Source organism: Bufo bufo, chromosome 9, assembly GCF_905171765.1.
Source record: "Bufo bufo chromosome 9, aBufBuf1.1, whole genome shotgun sequence".
Classification (NCBI taxonomy): domain Eukaryota; kingdom Metazoa; phylum Chordata; class Amphibia; order Anura; family Bufonidae; genus Bufo; species Bufo bufo.
Window position 1 is genome coordinate 132,305,456 of NC_053397.1, and position 24,062 is coordinate 132,329,517.

The following is a 24,062-nucleotide window of genomic DNA, read 5'->3' on the forward strand; positions in this document are numbered from 1 at the left end:
AGGAATATTTGCCAAACCCTTGTGTTCATACCCATCAATGCTTTGACAATCATATTTTAGTGTCATGTTAAATGGTCATTCCCTACTGACTAGTTGGAAAATTAGAAACTGGATTTCGCCTTGTTCTCCGCTTTCTCCTTGCCCTCCCCCTTTTCCAAATACACGAGCAGCAGTGTGTGAGCTCTTATTAAGCTTCTCCTCTGATGCCATCGGATGTGAGGCAGCTAACCTATAAGTCAATGTTCAACCCTTTAAATAAGCCTTAAGACATGACTCGGATATGGGGAGTGGCAGGCTTCCATCAATGTTTGCACAGCTTCAGCATTTTTATTATAGGAGTTCAATTAGAGTCTGTGTATATTTTGTACAGATTGAGATCAAGGTTGCCCAAAATTGTTTCAGTTATTGGAAAAGGCTCAGTCACTCATTTAATCAATTCTGTGCAGTCATAGGAGTCTCCAAAGTATAAGTCGTCAGCAGAATAAACATCCCCTTCAATGCCAATCCCCCCTTAAGGAAAAGGAGGAGGGAAGTGGGGGTTAAGCACATCACACCTAAAGATAGTAACAGTGTCCGGGAGGAGAAGTGAACATCGCATGCAGAGATGCCTAGCAGCCAAGAGGTATTGTTGGCTACACAGCCAATAAACGTGCAGGTAAGTACTGCGCTTCACTGTAATGCCGCAGCCATGTTGGCTGCTGGCATTACAGTGATTAGCTGGCCGGAACATGTCATCGGGTGCTATATAGCACCCGATGACACATGTTCGACTCAGTGTTAGTCAGGGAGAGCTGTGCTGAGGAAGGGAAAGAGTGAAATTCGTTTTTTTTTTTCAGTTAAAAAAACTTTTTAGAGACCCAAAAGTCCTTTTAAGGACTATTATGTGTAGCAGCAATATCTATTTTTAGCGCATCCCTTGCTAAATAGCGTTCAATAGTTAGGCTGCTGCAGACAGCGACATTATCTGCGCTACATCTCCTGTGTAACTTGTGCGCATCCCAAAAATATCAGTGACATCCAGTGTACCTTTTCCGTAGACTGTATCCGCTGCGGACAGCGACATTACCTGCGCTACATCTCCTGTATAACGTTAGCGCATCCTAAATATCAGTGGCATTCAGTCACATTTTTTTGGCTGCTGGTGGCAGCGACATTACCTGCGCTACATCTCCAGTATAAGGTTTGCCCATCCTAAATATCAGTGACAATAATTCAGTGTAATTTTTTATTAGCTGGTGGTGACAGCGACATTACCAGAACAAATCTCCTGTATAACATGTGCGCATCCTAAATATCAGTGACATTCATTCAGTGTAATTTTTTATTACAAGCGCTTTTGGACTGGGGAGCTACATTTCCCTGACGGCACACTGGGTGAACGTTGTGGACGCCGGGAGCGAGTCGTACCCTGGGATGGCACAGGTGCTACCGACGCCAAGGATTGCAGGCCCTACTTCCATCAGGGTTTCCGCCGCCACCTACGTTAGTGGCTGTAACCCCCCCTTCTCCTCCTCCACTTCCACCTCTGAATTATCATTTTGCAGCACCAGTCAGCCATCCGTCAGTAGCTGAAAGCAGTGTAACACTGCAGTGGGGAAGCGTCAACTGGCCGTGCTGAAACTTATTTGCTTAGGTGACAAACAGCACACCGCCGCAGAGCTGTGGCAGGGGATAAGGGACCAGACTGAGCTGTGGTTCTCGTCCACAAATTTTTTTAAATGGTCAGCTTGGCAGCAGGACCTCGTCCACACAATTTTTAAAATGGTCAGCTCGGCAGCAATCCCTCGTCCACAAAATTTTTAAATTGTCAGCTCGGCAGCAGGTCCTCATCCACAACATTTTTTACATGGTCAGCTCGGCGGCAGCAGGCCCTCTCCCACAAATTTTTTTAGATGGTCAGCTCGGCAGCAGGCCCTTGCCCACAAATTTTTTTAGATGGTCAGCTAGGCAGCAGGCTCTCGTCCACAAAATTTTTAACATGGTCAGCTGGGCAGCAGGCCCTCGCCCACAATTTTTTTTAGATGGTCAGATCAGCAGCAGGCCCTTGCTCTTAATGTTTTACAGGGTCAACAGTAGGCCCTTGTTCCGAATGTTTTTGAGGGTCATCAGCAGGCCATCAATCATAATTTTTCAAGGGTGTGTATGATGCCCTCCTTTATGAGTGAAAAAAGGGTGTATTGGAGTGCCGGTTCCTTGTAATTTTTGGCAGCCCTTTAACTTAGTGCATAGGCTTTATGAGTGTAGGCGTCCCACTACCTGAACAATTGTACCACAATGTGAATGAGGCTCTCCTTTATGTGATATACAGGTTGTATCGGAGTGCCTCTCCCTTGTAATTTTTGGCAGCACTTTTTGGCAGCACAATTTTTCCTCTAAAATCGATTTTATCTATGGTTTTGTGCATATTATTGTCAGTCTGTAAAAGTGGCGTACTACTCGGACAACATCATTCCCAGCAGCGACCTGGGAGTCCAAGATGCATCCAGACATCCTTCCCGAACCATTTCAGTGATGTTTCCTTCAATTTCTGACATTTTCCAGTGAACCAGACACCCTCCCCTCTTTAGAGCAGGGGGTGCCTGGTTTAATGCTCGGGTTCTCCTATTGACTTCCATTGTGTTCGGGTGCTCGATCAATACTACTTGTAACCAATTACAATCTTAATACCAGTTATTCATTACCCTTCTGAAGATACCCAATGGGGTTTGATGTTACTCTGCATTTAATACCCTTTAGCAGTGTGGTTTACTGAAGTACCTGGCTTTTCTTAATGTGGAATTTAATAGACTGGAACACAGGACTTCTCATCTTTCATGGGGGTGTCTTGTAACTAGGGGATGGGCACAAGGGCTGTCTTTGTGTCTCTGATGTCTACCCTGTCCTCCTCTCTCCCCTCTAAGTCATCTATGTCCACCACTTCTGGTCGGACTGTGTGATCCTCCCTCTTTTAGTCAGTATCGTCTCAACTGTTCATGAAAACAGGTCTCTGGTGTTAACAGAACATTTAACATATAACACGTAACTACAAACATTGAAAACTAACAGATCTGACAACACAGACATAAACACATAAAAGGCCCATAGGAAACGTTGCATTGAATTTAAATAAAAAAAATGTAGTGCGCAATCAAAAAGGTTGGTACCAATAAAAAACCCAAATCTTACAAGAAAAATAAAATAAAAATCCCTAGTGCGCATATTATAAAAACAAATATCGCACTCCATACGCATTCATTTTCATTTGTGCATTTCTTGCTGCAGTATCATTTAGTCATATCCACAAACAGCTCATAACCATGAGCTTATACTACACACACAACTCTGCTAAGCATCCATCAATCTTCACACATATTCGACTCAACTACAACTCAGAGCCACACCCATTCACATTCCACTGAATAATTTATAGGTTTCACCCCAGCCACAAAGTTTTCTTTCTTTCATCCTAAAACTTGCAGCAAAAACACACACAGCTTTTCTGGAAACAGATAGACACACCACACCCAGAATCGCTGATGATCTCTGTTTTTGTCCTGATGTTTTTTTTTTTTCCAACGCCTTCTGGTCTTCAGTCTGTGATCAGTCCAAATCTTATAACAAGACAGCATGCAAGTGATAATCATACAATAATCTTTGTTAAACCCAAATCATGTTATATGCCACGTGGTCTTAATTGGTGTTACACATATACAATAATTTTCCTTTAAAACTGGATTCCCGCATTACGGTAGCTGCTTGGGAAAGAAGATGGAAAATTATTAAATAATCTTCACTTTTCTGTGTCTTGTAAAAGGTATTATACACATCATTAGCTAAACACATTATATATTTTCTTTGTCTGATACTTCATACCCCTCCCCCCTTCTTCACAGTTGGTTTTGCATTGCCAACATCTGTTATCTCAGGAATGTTTGCCCAGCAGACTATGTCTCTTTGTAAGGCTGGGGGGATGGGACTCAGCCCACCACAGGCGTCAGCCCCCCTTTCCTCACTTTCAAGGATTTTGTCAGCTTTACTGAGACTGCGGAGTTAACACATACTATGAGGGGGATGGGACTATACAATGCCACTATCTATTTGTCTCTATCCCTTAGCAGCCCAGACACATAGGAGGGTATTGTTCAATGTTCAACTTACTTAAAACTTTCTTCAAACTCTTTCAACTTTTCACTAATACCAGACAATACTTTATCTTTCCTGACAAACATCTCTTCTCACACTCTGGAAAGCAGAACTACTTCAACAGAGATATCTTTCTAACACCTTCATATTCTTAGTGCTAGCCACACATCTGTTGGCACACACTTGGTACAATACTTATTCATTATCTGACCATCCTTTACTGCTCTGTTTTCTAACACATCAGAACCACCCTCAACAACACAGGAGCTCTGATGTCCACAGTCTGCAGGCTCTAACTTAACACAGTCTTACAGATTTTCACTAGAATCTGCTCAGTTCTACTACTTTACACGACACTGTCTCATGAGTTTACACACTCAATCACAGACAAGACCAAGACAACCAGTACCTCCCCCTCTCAACAGCAAGCAGAGTTTACCTCCATCAGCAGAATTTTCCCTGGCTCCCAAGTCTGGTTCCGCCAGCTCGGATTAATACATTGCCACCGCCTCTGGGGATTCCCAGTCCCAATTATAGGCAGAAATTTATTGTAGTCCCCTAGGAATAATACATCTGCCGCAAAAATTTGTTGTAGTACCTCCTGTGCTCCCCCCTTCCAGGAGTCTTCTTGCTCTGCTTGCCTGTTACCCGGGAAAGGCGCCCGACACAAAAAACATAAAAGGCTGAGGTTCTAAGAATGCTACTTCACAGTGTAACAAGCGAACAGCAGAAAGATTACCACAGCACAGTGGGGTACAACATGAGGCAGGCAAGGTAACCAGTTTCTTACCTTGTTTCTGGGGCTGCAGTCCCCGTCCTCAAGTGTCATCCACCGTGCTCCAGGAACCCAAACCTTCGGCTACCGCTGTTACATTCTATTGAGCCACACGTTTCCGGTGCCAACTGTTAAAGATGCTCTTAATCAAAGCTAAAATTTGTAGTTTAATCCTAGGATTTTATGTGCACATTAGAAGAGACTTGTAGTCAGCAGGGTCAATTCGGTTCTCAGCTTTATTACACAGCACATTCCTATACATAGTGAGGAAGGGGGAGGGGGAGAAGTACATTGTGTAATTTCCTCATTGGTTAGTAGTGGTACTACATTTATCACAAATTACCCCTCCAGAAGGGGGGTCTTCCAGGATGGGCTGAGACCCTCATGCTGTTCTTTGTTTGAAGCAACAGGATATGGGAGCCATCTTGATTTCTGAAGAATGATATACATATATGCACATCTCTATCAGCCCGACCTCTGCTGCTGATCAAGCATTTACCACTGCACCGTACATGTTAACCCTCTCGCTACCAGCACTGTACATGTACAGCGCTGGAGCTATAGGCAAACATGGCACGCACTTGCACTTGCAGCAGGCGTCATACCTGTTGTGATCAAGTGAGATCACATCTAAATGGTCAAAAACCCAGACGATCGTGCTTCCAGGTTGTTACCGACATCCTTTGAGGATGACGGTAATTGCGTTCTCTGAGGATGACGGTAAATGATTTGTAATGCAATCAGCCTCGCAGAAGAGGCTGACAGCATTCAAACTGCAATTCTTATTTTGCCCAACATAAGAAATAAGCAATAGAAAGTAATAAATTCATTTTAAAAATACATGATTGATCAAAATTAAAAAATAGATTTTGTAGGCTCAAATATGAGATTCAAAATCAGTAGAAAAAAGTAAAAAAAAAAAGTTTTTAAAGTTTAAATCACCCCCCTTTTCGTAAAATAAAAAATAAGTACCTGAATAACAAAAAATATAAACATCATGGGTATCACCGCAACCTAAAATGCCCGTAATATTTAAATATTTTTCCAATACGGCGAATAGCGTAACATAAAAAAGGGACAAAATAGCCAATATGCCAATATTTCATTGCTTCTCTTACCCAAAAAAAAGTAATAAAACGTGATCAAAAAGTCACACACACTCCAAAATGGTAGCAATTAAAACTACAGATTGTCCCGCAAAAAATGAGCCCCCCACACAGCTCAGTAAATATAACTATAAAAAGGTTATGGGGTCAGAATATGGTGATGTAAAACAATTAATTTTTTTCAAAGTTTACATTCATTTTTACACTATTTAGACGATTATCGTTGTAATCGTACTGAACCAGAGAATGAATGGCATGGGTCAGTTTTGCCGCAAACGGAAGGCTGTGTAAACAAAACATATAAAACAGTGGAGGAATTTCGTTTTTTCCAATTCCACCCTATTTTTTTTACTGCTTTCCACTACATTGTATGCAATAATTAATGGTGGCATTAGAAAGTACAACTTGTGCTGCAAAAAATAAGCCCCCATACAGCTATGTGAACGGAAATATATAAAAGTTATGGCTCAAGGAATATAGGGAAGAAAAATGAAAACGCAAAAACGAAAAAACCTCCAGTATCTTAAGGGTTAAACACATTCTTATATATAAAGTGGTATACATACATAATACAATAACCATGAACAAGATAAGTTACAAACTGGTACAGAAGGAAAGAGGACCCCTGCTTACAATCATCTGTAATATATATATATATATATATATATATATATATACACACATACATACATACATATACACACACAAGAACAATTTATGAACACTTGATTTTTGCAGAAATTATGTAATCTACATGGATCTTCATTTGAAAGATTTTTTTAGAAGGCGTTCACCATGCCATTAGAACAGTGTATATCAACATAAAACCTTTATTTAAAAAAAAAAAAACAACCTGATTATCATAATTAGAGAACAGAGAACATAATTAGAGAAAGATTCTAACAAAATTTTCTAAAGGTTACAACAGTCACCAATCAGTAGGAAGTGTACAGGCCCTTGCTTTGAATGACTTCAGCACATCTGCGGCCACAGGACATCACTAGTCTCTCACGCTGCTCTGGTGTGATTTTGGTCCACTCTTCTTCCAGTTTCTTCAACAGTGACTGTTGTGGGTTTCTTGACCATAACTTTGTCACCAAGGATTTTCCAGAGGATTTCTATTGGGTTTAGATCAGGACTCTGTCCTGGCCATTTCATTGTTGCAATGTTTTCAGTTTCAAGGAACTGCTTTACCCATTTTGCTGTGTGACAGGGGGCATTGTCCTGCGTGAAAATTGCTGGCTGATTGAGTGATGAACACAAGGAAGGAACCATGTGTTGTTGAAGAAGGTTCTGATACACACTTGCATTCATTCTCCCATGTAGCTGTATGAGAGGTCCAACTCCTGCTGCAGAAAACACTCCCCAAACCATGACACTTCCTCCTCCACCTTTCACTGACTTCTTTGCACACATTGGGTTCAGTCTTTCCCCATTTTGTCGACGTACATATTTCCCATCAGACCCAAATAAATTTAACTTGCTTTCATCACTAAAATGAACTCTGGACCACTTCTCCTCTGTTCACACAACATGCTCCTCAGCAAAGGTGAGTCTAGCCTTTTGATTCTTTCTGCTAATGAGAGGTTTGGTCACTGCAGATTGGGATTTCAGTCCAAATGCTCTTAAACGTCGAGAGACTGTATGATGAAACAGATCCTTACCCTTTTCAGTGCTGAATCGGTGAGCAATTCCAGCTGCAGTGTTCAAACAATTACCCACGGAGATTCTCCGCATTATCCTGTCCTCTCTTGCATTTGTCTTTCGAGGGCGACTAGCCTTCTTGGGGGACTTGAATGAGTTTGTGATGTTGTAAAGATGTGATATTCTAGAAATCACAGACTTAGAATGACCAACTTCACTTGCTATGGCTGATAGGGTCACCGCTTTGGCCTTCATCTGGACAACCTGCTGCTGGAGGGTTTCAGTCACTTTGGAACGGCACACCATTTTGGCAGTCAGTAAATACTGGAAAGTTAGGTTGCCAGTTAAATAGGGTTTGTCAGATCATTAAGGAAATTAGCACCAGTTGCCAGATTAACACCAATAACTTGCAGGTATCTGAAAGTGATCTCTAATTTTTCAATTATCTCATTTACATTTTTATTCTGTGCTTTAGAATAAATACAATTTATGAAATATTCTTAAAATACTGCTAGTTTACTCATGTTAGGATATAATCACATAGGATCACACTATGACCTTGACATTTTGGAAATTGTGTGTTGTTCTCCAATTTTGATCGCCACTGTATACACACACAGAAACTAACCACAAAAAGTTAGGGATATTTGGCTTTTGGGTGAAATTTATAGAAAACGTAAAAAGTTCACGCTACAATGATGATATATCATGAAAGTAGGGCATTTAAGTAGAAGCATGCAATGGTGATTTCCTCATCTCAAACAATTTATTGAAACAAAAACCCCCACAGAAATGGTCAATGTCTCAAAAACTTGTCATGTGGCCGCGACTATCAATTACAGTTGACGACATCTCATGCTGTTCACAAGTCGATAGTATTGTCTGCAGAGGCATGGCATCCCACTTTTCTTGCAGGGTGGCACTCTGGTCATTGAGGTTTTGGGGTAAAGAGTTACGAGCCTCTACACAGCGATTCAGCTGATTCCAAAGGCTCGGCTGGTGATGCATAGCGCTCTACTTGACGTCTCCAACAACTTTGGCGGCCATCATTCCTGCTCAGAGTGAATCGACTTTCATCAGTGAACAGCACTGAGGACCATTGGTTCCTTGTCCCTGGCCCACGCAAGACGAGGCCTGTGGTCAGGTACCCTTGCAGGTTCATCTAGCACAGGCATGCTCAACCTATGGCCCTCCAGCTGTTGCAAAACTTCAACTCCCAGCATGCCTGAACAGCCTACAGCTATCAGCCTACAGCAGGGCATTGTGGGAGTTGTAGTTTTACAACGGCTGGAGGGCCGCAGGTTGAGCATGCCTAATCTAGCACACAGACCACACTGATGTAAATGGTTCCGAATGGTCTGACATGACACTTGGGTGCCTCTTACCTCCCTTAAATGTGCCTGGAGTTCCGCAGGGCATTGTTCACAATGAAGCGGTCAGTGTGGGAGGTCAAAAGAGGTCCACTTCTATGCCTTTCTGTGATTCTTCCAGTATCTCTGTTGCAACCTGCTGATGAAACACTGTGACACTCTAAGCTCAGTGGCCACTTCCATCTGAGAACATCCTGCTTGGAGCCTCGCAATGGTGAGGTATTGTTGATCAATTGTTAGGTGTCGCCTTGGTCTCATGATGTCAAAATGTGAACAGCATGATGAGGAGGACTGTTTTAATACCAGTTCTAATTGAACCAGGAAATTTATTTGGGTGATTCATGGATTGAACAGTTGTTGTGAATTTTGCCTTTAAGCTCCTTGTTTGAGAACAGCAAGATGTGCAAAAAGAATTGAAACATTGAACACACCTGTAAAGGTTAGAGTGCATTTTAGGTTCCTCCTGAAATTTCACCCACAAGCCAAATGTCCCTAACTTTTTGTGAACAGAATATATATATATATATATATATATATATATATAAATAAGAATAAATACACAGCAGTAGTGGGATCCTTTATTCACCCATGCAAGTGGGTGCTTGAAAATGGTCCCAGCAAGTGGATCGAAACGTTGCATGGGTGAATAAAGGATCCCACTATTTTTTCACCTACTGGAAGTGCTGCGGTGTATTTATTCTTATTTATTGTTTGTCACTTTGGTAAAGTGCAACACTGCTGGCACCCATCGCTACAAGTTTCTCCACCAGGTGTGCTGCACTGAACTCCCAACGTCTGTATATATATATATATATATATATATATGTTCTAGCAGCATGCTTATTTTATTTACAATGTTAAAATGGGGTAGATTGTGTGCTATTTATATAGATACCTAATTTTTTTTTATCATTTCTATGGTAAAAAGCCTCATGTCAAGTTTAAAAAAGAAACTTTCAAGTGAAAAAAAACACCCTTTTCCTGTTTTTTTTTCACTTGAAAGTTTCTTTTTTAAACTTTTTATTTCTGTCTCACTAGGGGACTTCAGGTTTTGTATTATACATGTATTATACATGTATTATATTGACATATGCCTCTGCAGCTGGCAGGCCCTGTGACCATATCGCTGGGAGCTAATGGTTTAATAGAGAGAGGAAAGAGGTTAAGGTCATGCAAAATCAGTCTATGCAGCATGTTCTTTTACATTTTGTAGACTCAAGAAAGATCCCATAGAAATGTAATAGGTCTGCGTAAAAAAATACAACCAAATACAAGGCAAGCAAGACTTGCCTATTCAACCATGCAGGACTTACCCATTCAAGTCAATGGGTCAATGATAAAAAAGTGAACTACACTGACGGACATTCTGTTTATCAATAATGGTTGTTAGGCTACTTTCACACTAGCGTTTCTATTTTCCGGTATTGAGATCCGTCATAGGGTTTCAATACCAGGAAAAAAAGGTTTTTCCCCATTCAAAAATGGAAATTGTGTCCCCACAAGATATTGTATCATCAGTAATGGAAGTGTTTTTGCTGAGCCCTGCCAGATCCAGCAAAAATGCTAGTGTGAAAGTAGCCTTAGGAGATGCTGTGTGTTATTGTTCAGTTTTTTTCAGAAGCATGAAAAATGACACCAGTGCGAAAAAAATAATGCAAGAACTTGCAGAATTACTGAAAACACTGAAGCAAACTGAGGGATAAACAAATCATTTTTCACAGACTCGTGTAATTTTAATATTGCTGTGTGCGTGGGCTCTAAAGCAGACATATGCAACTTTAGTATGGTAGAGGTCTATTGCTGTAACTGGAGAGTCTTGAGAGCTACTGTACTTGGTACTGAGTTAAGACAGGAACAATGGGGAAATGTGTGAATGTTAAAGTCTATGTACACCTTTGGTGGCAATTTTTTTTATTATTGTGTTGAAAAATTATTTTTAGCTCAAAATAAGTACAAGTGGTATTTCTAAAAAATATGGAATCTTTTCCATATAATTTCATTATACCCCTCACATTTTTGTTAATATTTTATTATATCTTTTCGTGGGACAACACTGAAGATATGACACTATGATACAATGTAAAGTAGTCAGTGTATAGCTTGTATAACAGTGTAAATTTGGTGTGCCCTCAAAATACCTCAACACACAGTCATTAATGTCTAAACCGTTGGCAACAAAAGTGAGTAGATCCCTAAGTGAATATGGTCAAATTGTGCCCAATTGGCCATTTTCCCTCTCTGGTGTCATGTGATTCGTTAGTGTTACAAGGTCTCAGGTGTGAATGGGGAGCACGTGTGTTAAATTTGGTGTTCTCGCTGTCACACTCTCTCATACTGGTCACTGGAAGATCAACATTGCACCTCATGGCAAAGAACTCTGAGGATCTGAAAAAAAAAAAAATTGTTGCTCTACATAAAGATGGCCTAGGCTATATGAAGATTGCCAACACCCTGAAACTAAGCTGCAGCACAGTGGCAAAGACCATACAGCAGTTTCACAAGAAAGTTTCCACTCAGAACAGGCCTCGCCATGGTCGACCAAAGAAGTTGAGTCGACGTGCTCAGCATCATATCCAGAGGTTGTCTTTTCAAAATAGATATGAGTGCTGCCAGTATTGCTGCGGAGGTTAAAGGGGTGGGGGGTCAGCCTGTCAGTGCTCAGACAATACGCTGCACACTGCATCAAATTGGTCTGCATGGTTGTCGTCCCAGAAGGAAGCCTCTTCTAAAGATGATGCACAAAAAAGCCCTGTGGTCTGATGATACCAATATAAACTTATTTGGGTCAGATGGTATCAAGTGTGTGTGGCGGCAACCAGGTGAGGATTACAAGTGTGTCTTGCCTACAGTCAAGCACGGTGGTGGGAATGTCATGGTTTGGGGCTGCATGAGTGCTGCTGGCTGTGGGGAGCTACAGTTCATTGAGGGAACCTTGAATGCCAACATGTACTGTGACATACTGAAGCAGAGCGTCCTTTCGGAAACTGGGACGCAGGGCTGTATTCCAACATGATAACGACCCCAAACACACCTGCAAGACGACCACTGCCTTGCTAAAAAGAACTGAGGGTAAAGGTGCTGGACTGGCCAAGCATGTCTTCAAGCCTAAACCCTATTGAGCATCTGTGGGGCATCCTCAAACAGAAGGTGGAGGAGTGTAAGGTCTCTAACGTCCACAAGCTCCATGATGTCATCATGGAGGAGTGGAAGAGGATTCCAGTGGCAACATGTGGAGCTCTAGTGAACTTCATGCACAAGAGAGTTAAGGCACTGCTGGAAAATAATGTTGGCCACACAAAATATTGACACTTTGGGCCCAATTTGGCCATTTTCAGTTAGGGGTGTACTCACTTTTGTTACCAGCTGTCTAGATGAACCCGGACATATCCCCATTTTCACCCCTTTGGCGCCCCTGACAGGAGCAGCGGAAGCTTCTGCCCAGCAGTGTATTTGGTGATGTCCCCGGCTGTGATGGGCGAACTTTAGCGCTGCCCTAGCCCTTTTACAGGTAGGGCAGCGCTGTAGGTCGGCCATTAGTGCCGGTGACGTCACCAGGCTCACTGCTGGGCGGAAGCCTCCGCCTAGCAGTCCCTCTGGAGAGCCCAGGACGTCACCAGATTTCCTAAAAAAGCCTTTGCTTTCAAATGCTCTGAAGCTCATATTAGGGGGGCTGCCTGGGTGAAAATCTGGGTATGTCCAGGTTCAGCTCTAAACTCGGACAACCCCTTTAACCCCTTGTGACAAAATGGCTCAATATTTTTAAAAATTGCCGCCAAAAGGTGTACATAGTCTTTAAATATATTTTCAGTTGCAGAAAAGCCTGAAAAACTACTCTTGTACAATACCAGCAAAGTGTATGAGATTACACAAATGTTCTGTATATACTCTGTGGAAATTGACCTGCCGTGAAGATTTCCATGTTTGCAGTATGTCAATTATGTTTGTGGTTTTAGCTGAGAAGGTCATCCTTTTCCAATGATGGGTGAGATCTGCAGCAAAACCGCAGCTAATTCGCACCAAATCCTCAATTAGAAATTGTGTTTTTTTGGTGTGGATGTATTGCAGAAACGCACATAAATCTGCACGAAAATTTGTTTGGATCTTATGTACGTTCAGCCACAATCGTCTGCAGGTGGCCTGCATAAAAAAATGAATGAGGGAGCCCAGCTTTAATGTACTTGCTTATGGTAACAGCTTTTGAATTTTGCTGAAAAACTTTGTATAATAATTTTTTTTAGGATATATTGAAATAGGCAAAATATTCAATTGAGCTGGGTGATACCCACAGACATCACAGCTTCCAAATTTTGAATAGAAATCTGTACAGTCGGGTATTTTTTGTTTTGATAAATCATACACCAAAAGATTTTGGGAAAACTATAACGCCATTTACCCCAGGTAATTGGTCACAGCAGCCCCTCTAGAGCCCTCCCTCATGACAAGCCACATTATCCAACAGCCACCAGCAAACCAAAGCGACTTTTCTTTCCTACTGCTGTCTTATCTTCCTCCACAGCGCTGTGAACAACCGCCTGCTTGTCCCCCAAAGAAGGGGTGTTGTCCATTACCCGTCTGCTTCCTTCAATTTACCATTGGTGTCTGCCATCTTCCCTTCCACCAGTGTTTCTACTCTCTCACACAAGGTTGCACATTCTGAGGTACTAGAAAGTCTGTAATGCACTGGTGCTAGAGCAGAGAACTCACCCCATTTTCAGTCAGCACAGCAGAATAAATTTATTGTGCAGTAACTAACTGAACCTGCTGCCATTGTCTACTCAGCACCTGCTGACATCCGTTTATGTTTTACTGACCACTGACCTAAAGCATCACCTAGGTGACTAAATTGCTGTGCTAAAATAGCTTATGTACAGACAGAAAAAAACAGTTTTGATGTTAGCTCACACTCACTATTATTTTATAGGCTATTTTTATTGTAATGACTGTTGAATAACCATTAACATTTGCAAGCCTTCAAGCAGAATGGTTTTGCTGTGATCTAAAATGGTCCAGTTAGTTGCATCCTTTCAGTTACTATTGTCACAGGGTTTGATCAAGACTTAAGTCCCATTTTATCCATCATTTGTTCGTAAACTGTCCATGCCATTGTTGCCATTAGAGTTCTGCGTAAAGCTCGAGGCATGCCTCCACGAAAAATCCAGTCAATCCAAGATTCTAGAACAGAACATTAAAAGCAATACATGTTATTTTTGCATTTTAAAGGTAAAGTGTGAACCAGTCCAGCACCAAATATTACAAGTCAAATTCCATTGACAAGTAATAGACAAGTATCATACAATGAATAGAATAAAGAAATTAATATAATAAAGGAAATTCACCTGACGAAGCCAGTTGGCGAAATGCATTGGATGAGTGAGGGACACTGGTATGGCAGATGTACTTTGAGTTTGCACATGGTTTATATGTTAAGTCTTATGGTTGGACAAATGTTAAAACTATTTTACTACTAAGATTACCTCTGTTATGAGAGTAATGAGGTGTTGATACATTACTATGGATTCTTGTCTGCCTTGATGTGGAGAGAAATGTTGCTAGCCTTTTTCCAGTGGTCCCTCATGTATTTATTTCACCTTTGTTATGTGGACTCTATCCTACAGTTTTAATATGAATATAATGATGAAATAAAGGAATAGTTATTTTATGATTAACGTATTTTTCACTTTATATGACGCACCTTCCCCCCCAAAGTGGGGGAAAAATGGCTGTGTGTTTTATAAAGCAAATACTAGTGAGCGCTTCCATTATGGAAGCGCTCACTAGTATGAAATAGGTGCTGGAAGTTGGGAGCGAAGACCGCAAGCGCTTGTAGTACTCACCCTCCCCGGTCTTCCTTGCTGGGGCCGGCGCTTCACTGTCCTGACCACATACACTATGACCTGATGCTGCATGCAGTCAGGTGACAGAGCAAGGCAGGCCGGGAAGACAGGGGAGTGCAACTTTTGCCAGGGGTGAAGAGGAGCCGAGGCACAGGATAGGTAAGAGGAGATTTTTATTTGAATCTGATCTGAGGTCTGATGGGGTCTAACATTGAGGGCTGATCTGAGGTCTGATAATGTGGGCTGATCCGAGGTCTGATGGGGGTCTAACATTGAAGGCTGATCTGAGGTCTGATGGGGGTCTGACATGGAGGGCTGATGTGATGTCCTGATAAGGGGGTCAGATGTGATGGCCTGATCTGATGTCCTGATATTTATGGGGGCCTGATCTGATGTCCTGATATTTATGGGGGTCTGATCTGAGGATCTGACATGAGTTCTGATGAAAAATATATTTTTTCATATTTTCCCCCTCTTAAACCTGGGGTGCGTCTTATCATCGGGTGCGTCTTATAAAGCGAAAAATACGGTATTTGATTCTGTATGATTTGGGTATACATGTGGTTTTTGTAGGAGCAATATCTTTATACGTGGGGCCCTGATAGGTCTGTTTATATAGGTTTAATAAAGGAAATTATACTGATGTATTTGTTGCTTCTTATCTGGTTGCTTCTATAGCATGTTGTCTATTATAATGATATTAAGCCAAGGATCCCAAATTTGAATTTAGACAGTCACTTATATTTACGCAGATCTGCCTCAACAGGTTGTACCAAAAGGGAGATAGATGAGGTCTTGGGGGAGTTTCTACACTGAACAAAAATATAAACACACTTTCAGTTTTGCTCCTATTTTTCATGAACTGAACTCAAACATCTGAAACATTTTCTTCATACACAAAATACCAATTACTCTCAAATATTGTTCACAAATCTGTCTAAATCTGTGTTAGTGAGCACTTCTCCTTTGCCGAGATAATCCATCCCACCTCACAGGTGTGGCATATCAAGGTGCTTATTAGAAAGCATGAATATTGCACAGGTGTGCCTTAGACTGCCCACACTAAAAGGACACTCTGAAATGTGCAGTTTGATCACACAGAACAATGCCACAGATGTTGCAACGTTTGAGGGAGCGTGCAATTGCCACGCTGACTGCAGGAATGTCTACCAGAGCTGTTGCCCGTGCAATGAATGTTAATTTCTCTAACCATAAGCCGTCTCCAAAGGCGTTTCAGAGAATTTGGCAGTACATCCAACAGGCCTCACAACCGCAGACCACGTGTAACCACACCAGCCCAGGACCTCCACATCAAGCATGTTCACCTCCATGATCGTCTGAGACCAGCCACCCGGACAGCTGCAGCAACAATCGGCTTGCGTACCCAAAAAATTTCTGCACAAACTGTCAGAAACCGTCTCAGGGAAGCTCATCTGCATGCTCGCTGTCCTCATCGGGGTCTGGACCTGACTTGAGTGGGCGAATGCTCACATTCAATGGCATCTGGCACGTTGGGGAGGCGTTCTGTTCACGGTTTTCACTGTTCAGGGCACATGGCAGACAGCGTGTGTGGCTGAGCGGTTTGCAGACGCCAACGTTGTGGATCGAGTGGCCCATGGTGGAGGTGAGGTTATGGTATCGACAACAAAAACAGGTGCACTTTATTGATGGCATTTTGAATGCACAGAAATACCGTGACGAGATACTGAGGCCCATCGTTGTGCCATTCATCCACGACCATCACCTCATGTTGCTGTCACACCTGTGACAGGTGTTAGAAGGTCTGAAAGACTGACTGCACATGAGTGATCTGACAGCCTCTTTTGGTTTCACTTTGTGTGTTGCTAGTATGTCCACACCTCCTGTTCAGGTGTGGATCATGTGATCTTTACATCTCCCTATTCAGTCTGACTTTACCCATCACTCCTTGCTCTGGATAGCTTCATTTGGTTATAGAAGAGCTGGAGTCCTGTTCATCCATCATCCTCGGAAGTTAAGTGTTCCGCTTGTTGGGTTTTGTATCCCCCCCCCCCCGATTGTTTACTAGGCCTCAGCGAGACGCTGGTTCCTTCACCAGGGAAGGAACGGGTTGTCTCTGCCCTGTTATTACCTTTAGGGGGTCCGAGGGTTACCAGGGTTTTCCAGTTTTTCAGTTTTATGGGCATCTCTACCATTAAAAGGGGCCCATACAGATAGGAGTTAGGGCCAGGAGCAGGGATTTATAGGTAGGTGGTGACCCTTTTTCTTCCCTAGCGATGAGGCCTAGTGTCTTTCCTCTTCCTTCTTGTTGTCTTTTGGTGTTCTCCCCTACTACATTCGTGACATTATCCAGAGCCTATACTGCCATTTTTTGTTCGGATCTGTGCAGCTATGGATACCATGTCTGCACTGGTCGAACAGCTGCAGAATCTGACTTTGGAGGTAGCAGATCTCCGCACAACGGTCTTGCAGATTCAAAGTCCACAGGCTGCTGGTTCCGGTGGTGGGTCCCAGGCCTGCCCTGAACCGAAGGTGGCTTTTTCTCTGCCGACCGGATTACCGTCCCTCCGGTCAGAAGATGAATTCTTTAGAGCCTTGTGTCTCATCTACGATGACCCGGATCGGATCTCTCAGGCCGAGACCAAGTTACGGGGTTTGCGGCAGGGAGAACGTTCCAAGGAGACCTATTGCTCTGAATTTAGGAGATGGGCTACCGATACAGAGTGGAACGATCCTGCTCTCCGTAGCCAATTCTATCAGGGTCTCTCAGAGATTGCAGGACGCGTTGGCTTTTCATGAAAATCCTGAGTCATTGGAAGCAGCTATGTCCCTTGCTGTACATCTTGATAGACGCCTGAGGGAGAGATCTAGGGGTCCTCACCTTCAGGATGTATACTGCTTCCTTTGACACTTATGGTTGAGAGACACTGGTGGTTGCGCCTTGTGATGAGCCTATGCAGTTAGGAGGAGCTACTCCTGGAACTATTGGCAAAAGCTTGGGTCATGTGATGGGAGTCTGCTTTTGTTGTGGCAAGAAGGGACATTTTGTGAATATTTGTCCGTACTTGCAGCATCAAGGTGTAAACAAAAATAAAAAGACGTTTAATCCCAAAATTACCATTGGTGATGTGGGTGGGAAGCAAGAAAACCTACTTTTTTCTTTTACTGGTCGTACCCGTTTTCTCCTGTCTGCCGAGCTGGCGCTAGAGTCCAAAACTGTGAAAATCGAAGCATTAATTGACAGTGGGGCAGGCGTTAACTTGATTGATGGACAGTTTGTTCGCATTCACGGGTTGACTACTAATGCATTAGAGAAAAGTATTTCTGTCTTTGCAATTGACTCAACACCTCTCACCCAAAAATGCCTGTCGCAGGTAGTGAACATCCATTTAAGAGTGGGTGATTTTCATCAGGAATCTATCTCCTGTTATGTGTTGGAGAGTCTGCCTGCTCCGTTGGTGTTGGGTATACCATGGTTAAAGGGCTTCTGTCAGCCCACTAAACCGTTTTTTTTTTTTTTTTGTTTACTAATAATCGCTACACTGCAATTTATGCATACATAAGTTAAATAATCATTTCTGTTCAGTAGAATTTGCTAAAAAGCGATTTTTAAAATATGCAAATTACCTTGCTACCAGCAAGTAGGGCGGCTACTTGCTGGTAGCAGCCGCATCCTCCAACCCTAATGACGCCCCCTCCGCATTGTGATTAACAGGGCCAGGGAACGGAATCGTTCTCTGCTGGCCCTGCCTGTTAGCATTCAAAATCTGGCGCCTGCGCCGCGGCCGTACCTATCTTCAATCTGCGCAGGCGCACTGAGAGATGGCCAATCGCTCGGCCGCTCCATCCTCAATGCGCCTGCGCCGATGACGTCACATCTACACCCGGCGCAGACGCATTGAGGAGAGAGCGGCTGCCTCTCAGTGCGCCTGCGCAGATTGAAGATACGTACGGCCGCAGCGCAGGCGCCAGATTTTGAATGCTAACAGGCAGGGCCAGCAGAGAATGATTCCGTTCCCTGGCCCTGTCAATCACAATGCGGAGGGGGCGTCATTAGGGTCGGAGGATGCGGCTGCAACCAGCAAGTAGCCGCCCAACTTGCTGGTAGCAAGGTAATTTGCATATTTTAAAAATCGCTTTTTAGCAAATTCTACTGAACAGAAATGATTATTTAACTTATGTATGCATAAATTGCAGTGTAGGGATTATTAGTAAACAAAAAAAAAAAAACGGTTTAGTGGGCTGACAGAAGCCCTTTAACCACCTCCGGACCGCTGTACGCAGATTCGCGTTCCGGAGGTAGCAGCGCTGCGCACAATCACGCATATACGCGTCATCTCGCGAGACGCGAGATTTCGCTCAAAGCCGGCCCGCGCATGCGCATCGCGGGCCGGCAAAATTCAAAGAACAAGTTCGTCACCAGCCTGCCAGCAACGATCATTGGCTGGCAGGCTGGCGATTTTCAAAAAATCCAATCAAAAGTCATATAACAGATCATATTAGTAAATATGATCTGTTATATGGCTTGTCTGCTCCTGTGCTGGTCCTTTTCGTCGGTTGGATCCAGCACAGGAGCAGACTTGAACTGTGAGTACACCAAACACTACACCTTAGCCCCAGATCACCCCCCTGCACCCCAATTAACCCTTTGATCACCCCTTTGATCGCCCCTGTCAATCACTAGTGAAAGGAAAAAAAGTGATCAGTGTAAACTGTCACTTTTTTTTTTTCACTGGTATTGGCTGTTAGTTTTAGGGGATAGTTTAGGCCCCTTGGTTAGGTAGTTAGCGTCAGTAGCGCCACCCCACCCAGTCACTTTATTCGCTGAATAGCGGTATCGCTAATCAGCATTTGTACTTTTATAGTATCTGTAAGTGATCAAAACTGATCACGGTCAGATCTATAATAGTATTAGTGTCACTTTAGTTCGCCCTCCACCCAAACGCAGCGTTGCCCGATCAGGCCTGATCGGATCGCCCACACGTGCGTTCACACCACCACCCCCCACCGCAGTGACAAAAAATATTATTTTTTGATCACTGCACATTCATTTTAACACGCACTGCGGCGATAACAAAATCAGTTTTGATATTTTTTTATCAATCGCAGCGGCCTCCGGTACTTCGCTAGCCTCCCCTTGTAAGACAGGCTTGCTTTTTTCTTGGGTAGTCTCAGGGAATACCCTAAATTTAGTAGTCCAAATTGTCAAACAGGGGGTATTCCTTCTGAAGAGGCCTACAGGATTCTGACCCAGTCGGATGAGGAGTGGGAACCCTCATCTGACGAATCTAGCGGGTCAGATATGAACCTGTGGAAAGCAGTGGCTCTCTGACCCAAAGTTCGGACGAGGAGGTGGAGGTCCCTGGCAGCACCAGGCGTACCCGGCCCCGTGTCGCTAGACCACAGGTTAGCAGGATCCGCTTCAAGAGCAGCAGAGTGGGGCTGTCGCTGCCGGATCACGTGGTGAGGCATACACCAGCAGCGCAGCCCTCCCTGGACCTAGTACCAGCACTGCCGTACAACATGGTGACGTGGCGAGCACCAGAAGGGCAGTTGAAGCTGGTACGGTGGCACGGCACTAGTTACCCTCCGTCGCAGCCACCGCACAGACAGGGCCCGTAGAGCCCCTAGAATCCCTGAGGTGCTGGCAAACCCTGATTGGCAGTCACCAACTTCAGCCGCACCTGTAGTTCCCCCTTTCACTGCCCAGTCTGGAGTTCGGGTTGAGACAGCTCAAATCGGTTCGGCCCTGGGATTTTTTGAGCTGTTCTTGACTGCGGAGCTCTTGGACTTAGTCGTGGCAGAGACAAACCGGTATGCCACACAATTTATATCCGCCAACCCGGGAAAGCTTTTATGCCCAGCCTTTCCGTGGAAACCAGTCCAAGTTTCCGAACTTAAAATTTTTTTGGGCCTTCTCCCCAACATGGGCCTGACAAAAAAGCATGAATTGCGGTCATATTGGTCCACGCACCCGATTCATCACATGCCCATGTTCTCTGCTGCTATGTCCAGGGCACGATTTGAGGCCATCCTCCCGTTTCCTGCATTTTAGCGACAACACCACCTCCCGTCCCAGAGGCCACCCAGCTTTTGACCGGCTCCACAAAATTCGGCCCTCATAGACCATTTCAAAACCAGAAATTTGCAGATTTGTATACCCCCGAGCAAAACATCTGCGTAGACGAGTCCCTAATACATTTACCGGGCGCCTTGGCTTCAAACAGTACATCCCAAGCAAGCGTGCCCGGTATGGGGGTCAAGTTGTATAAGCTCTGTGAAAAGGGCCACAGGCTATACCCACAAATTTCGGATCTAGAGGGAAAAGATCAGACCCTGGAGCCGGTCGGGTTTGCCCTGACTACCTGGGGAGCAGTGGGAAGACAGTCTGGACTTGGTGTCACCCTTATTCGGCAAGGGGTACCATCTTTATGTGGACAATTTTTACACAAGTGTGGCCCTCTTTAGGCATTATTTCTAGAACGGATTTGCGCCTGTGGCACCGCGCGAACTAGTCGCGTGGGCTTCCCCAACGGCTTGTAACCACCCGTCTTGCAAGGGGGGAGAGGGCTGCCTTGTGTAACAAAGAACTGCTCGCGGTGAAATGGAGAGACAAGCGTGACGTTTACATGCTCTCCTCCATTCACGCAGACACGACAATCCAAATTGAGCGAGCAACCCGGTGTCATTGAAAAGCCCCTCTGTGTCCACGACTATAATGCGCTCATGGGAGGGGTGGACTTCAATGACCAGATGTTGTCTCCGTATTTATTTCCCGCAGAACCAGACGCTGGTATAAGAAGGTGTCTGTATATTTAATTCAATTGGCGCTGTACAATATTTTGTGTTCTCTACAGTAAGGCTGGGGAGAACACGATCTTTCCTCAAATTCCAGAAGAGATCATCGAGAACCTCCTTTACCCAGGAGGTTCCGTGGCCCCCATCCACCAGTGTAGTTAGCCGTCTACACGAGCGACATTTCCCCAGTGTCGTTCCTGGTACCTCAACCCAACCGTCACCCCGAAAAAGATGTCGTGTCTGTAGCAGGAGTGGAATAAGGCGTGACAACCCGCTATTTCTGTCCTGACTGTCCGGACCACCCGGCCCTATGCTTGGTGAGTGTTTTCCGTAAGTACCACACACAGGTACACCTAGCATAGGGATTGCATCTCACAGGACCGGCACACAGGGCTATTAGGGCCCTTTTACTCTCAGCTGCTGCAAACCTCTCCTTTCACCTGGGATAAAGTGCATAACGTACTTCGCCACATCTTTGGGCGATTTGCGCTTTGCACATTGTCCCATGGGGAAGGAGAGGTTTGTTCTATAAAGGTAAAAAAAACTAAACAAAAATTTTTTACCGGTAAGTAAAAAAGTAAAAAAAAAGTTAATATGTTCTGTTCTAAAGTTAATAAAGTTATTGCTTTGCGGCCTGGTTTTTTCTTTTTTGTTTTGTTTTTTTTACCTTCCAGGTGGACCAACCGATCGACCAGCTGCAGCACTGATGTGCATTCGGACAGAAGCATTGCGCTGCTGTCAGATTACACGCAAGTCGGTGTATGCGGCGCTGCAAGACGAGATTTCTCCTCTGCAGTAAAAGATATGTTTGCCGAGGCATATGAGCTGAGGAGGTGGTGGTGTTCATATACTTTGGCAAACACTTTGTATATATAAAAAAAAAATCCCGGCAATGATTTATTCATCCACATCGATTGATGTGAATGGAGAAATCTGGTTTGCCAGGGCATACGAGCTGAAGTGGGTATGGATGTTGGGCGGAGCTCCTAGGTCCTGGCAGACGCCTTTCCCCTCCTTTTTCTTTTTTTGGCAGAGATTTTTCATCCACATTGATTGATGCGAATGAAGAAATCTGTGCCGTTCATTTTTTCTTTCAGCCCAGAGGCTGAACGGAAAAAAAAATCTCATTACCCGTATGCTCAATATAAGGAGAATAGCAGAAACTCCTATGCTGGGGCATACATGTAATGATTGCGGAGACCCTCAAATTGCCAGGCAGTACAAACACCCCACAAATAACACCATTTTGGAAAGAAGACACCCCAAGGTATTCGCTGAGGGGCATATTGAGTCCATGAAAGATTGAAATTTTTTGTCCCAAGTTAGCGGAAAGGGAGACTTTGTGAGAACAAAATCAAAAAAATCAATTTCCGCTAACTTGTGCCAAATTATTATTTTTTCAATGAACTCGCCATGCCCCTCATTGAATACCTTGGGGTGTCTTCTTTCCAAAATGGGGTCACATGTGGGGTATTTAAACTGCCCTGGCATTTTAGGGGCCCCAAAGCGTGAGAAGAAGTCTGGTATCCAAATGTCTAAAAATGCCCTCCTAAAAGGAATTTGGGCACCTTTGCCCACCTAGGCTGCAAAAAAGTGTCACACATCTGGTATCTCTGTATTCAGGAGAAGTTGAGGAATGTGTTTTTGGGGTGTCTTTTTACATATACCCATGCTGGGTGAGATAAATATCTTGGTCAAATGCCAACTTTGGTATAAAAAAATGGGAAAAGTTGTCTTTTGCCAAATATTTCTCTCACCCAGCATGGGTATATGTAAAATGACACCCCAAAACACATTCCCCACCTTCTCCTGAGTACGGAGAATACCAGATGTGTGACACTTTTTTGCAGCCTAGGTGGGCAAAGGGGCCCACATTCCAAAGAGCACCTTTCGGATTTCACAGGTCATTAACCTACTTACCACACATTAGGGCCCCTGGAAAATGCCAGGGCAGTATAACTACCCCACAAGTGACCCCATTTTGGAAAGAAGACACCCCAAGGTATTCCGTGAGGGGCATGGCGAGTTCCTAGAATTTTTTATTTTTTGTCACAAGTTAGTGGAAAATGATGATTTTTTTTTTTCATACAAAGTCTCATATTCCACTAACTTGTGACAAAAAATAAAAACTTCCATGAACTCACTATGCCCATCAGCGAATACCTTGGGGTCTCTTCTTTCCAAAATGGGGTCACTTGTGGGGTAGTTATACTGCCCTGGCATTCTAGGGGCCCAAATGTGTGGTAAGGAGTTTGAAATCAAATTCTGTAAAAAATGACCTGTGAAATCCGAAAGGTGCTCTTTGGAATATGGGCCCCTTTGCCCACCTAGGCTGCAAAAAAGTGTCACACATCTGGTATCTCCGTACTCAGGAGAAGGTGGGGAATGTGTTTTGGGGTGTCATTTTACATATACCCATGCTGGGTGAGAGAAA

The 24,062-nt window shown here is 43.7% G+C and overlaps 1 protein-coding gene across 1 annotated transcript in view; it reads right to left on the bottom strand.

Annotated features, from left to right (window-relative positions):
• Positions 1-13,667: 13,667 nt before the first annotated feature.
• The window catches only part of SLC25A38 (solute carrier family 25 member 38), a 364,800-nt gene continuing 354,405 nt past the window's right edge, over positions 13,668-24,062 (bottom strand). The window contains 2 exon segments of the mRNA XM_040406918.1: positions 13,668-14,165; positions 14,168-14,189. Of these exon segments, the coding sequence (XP_040262852.1) occupies positions 14,068-14,165; positions 14,168-14,189 (120 nt within the window). The 3' untranslated portion in view covers positions 13,668-14,067.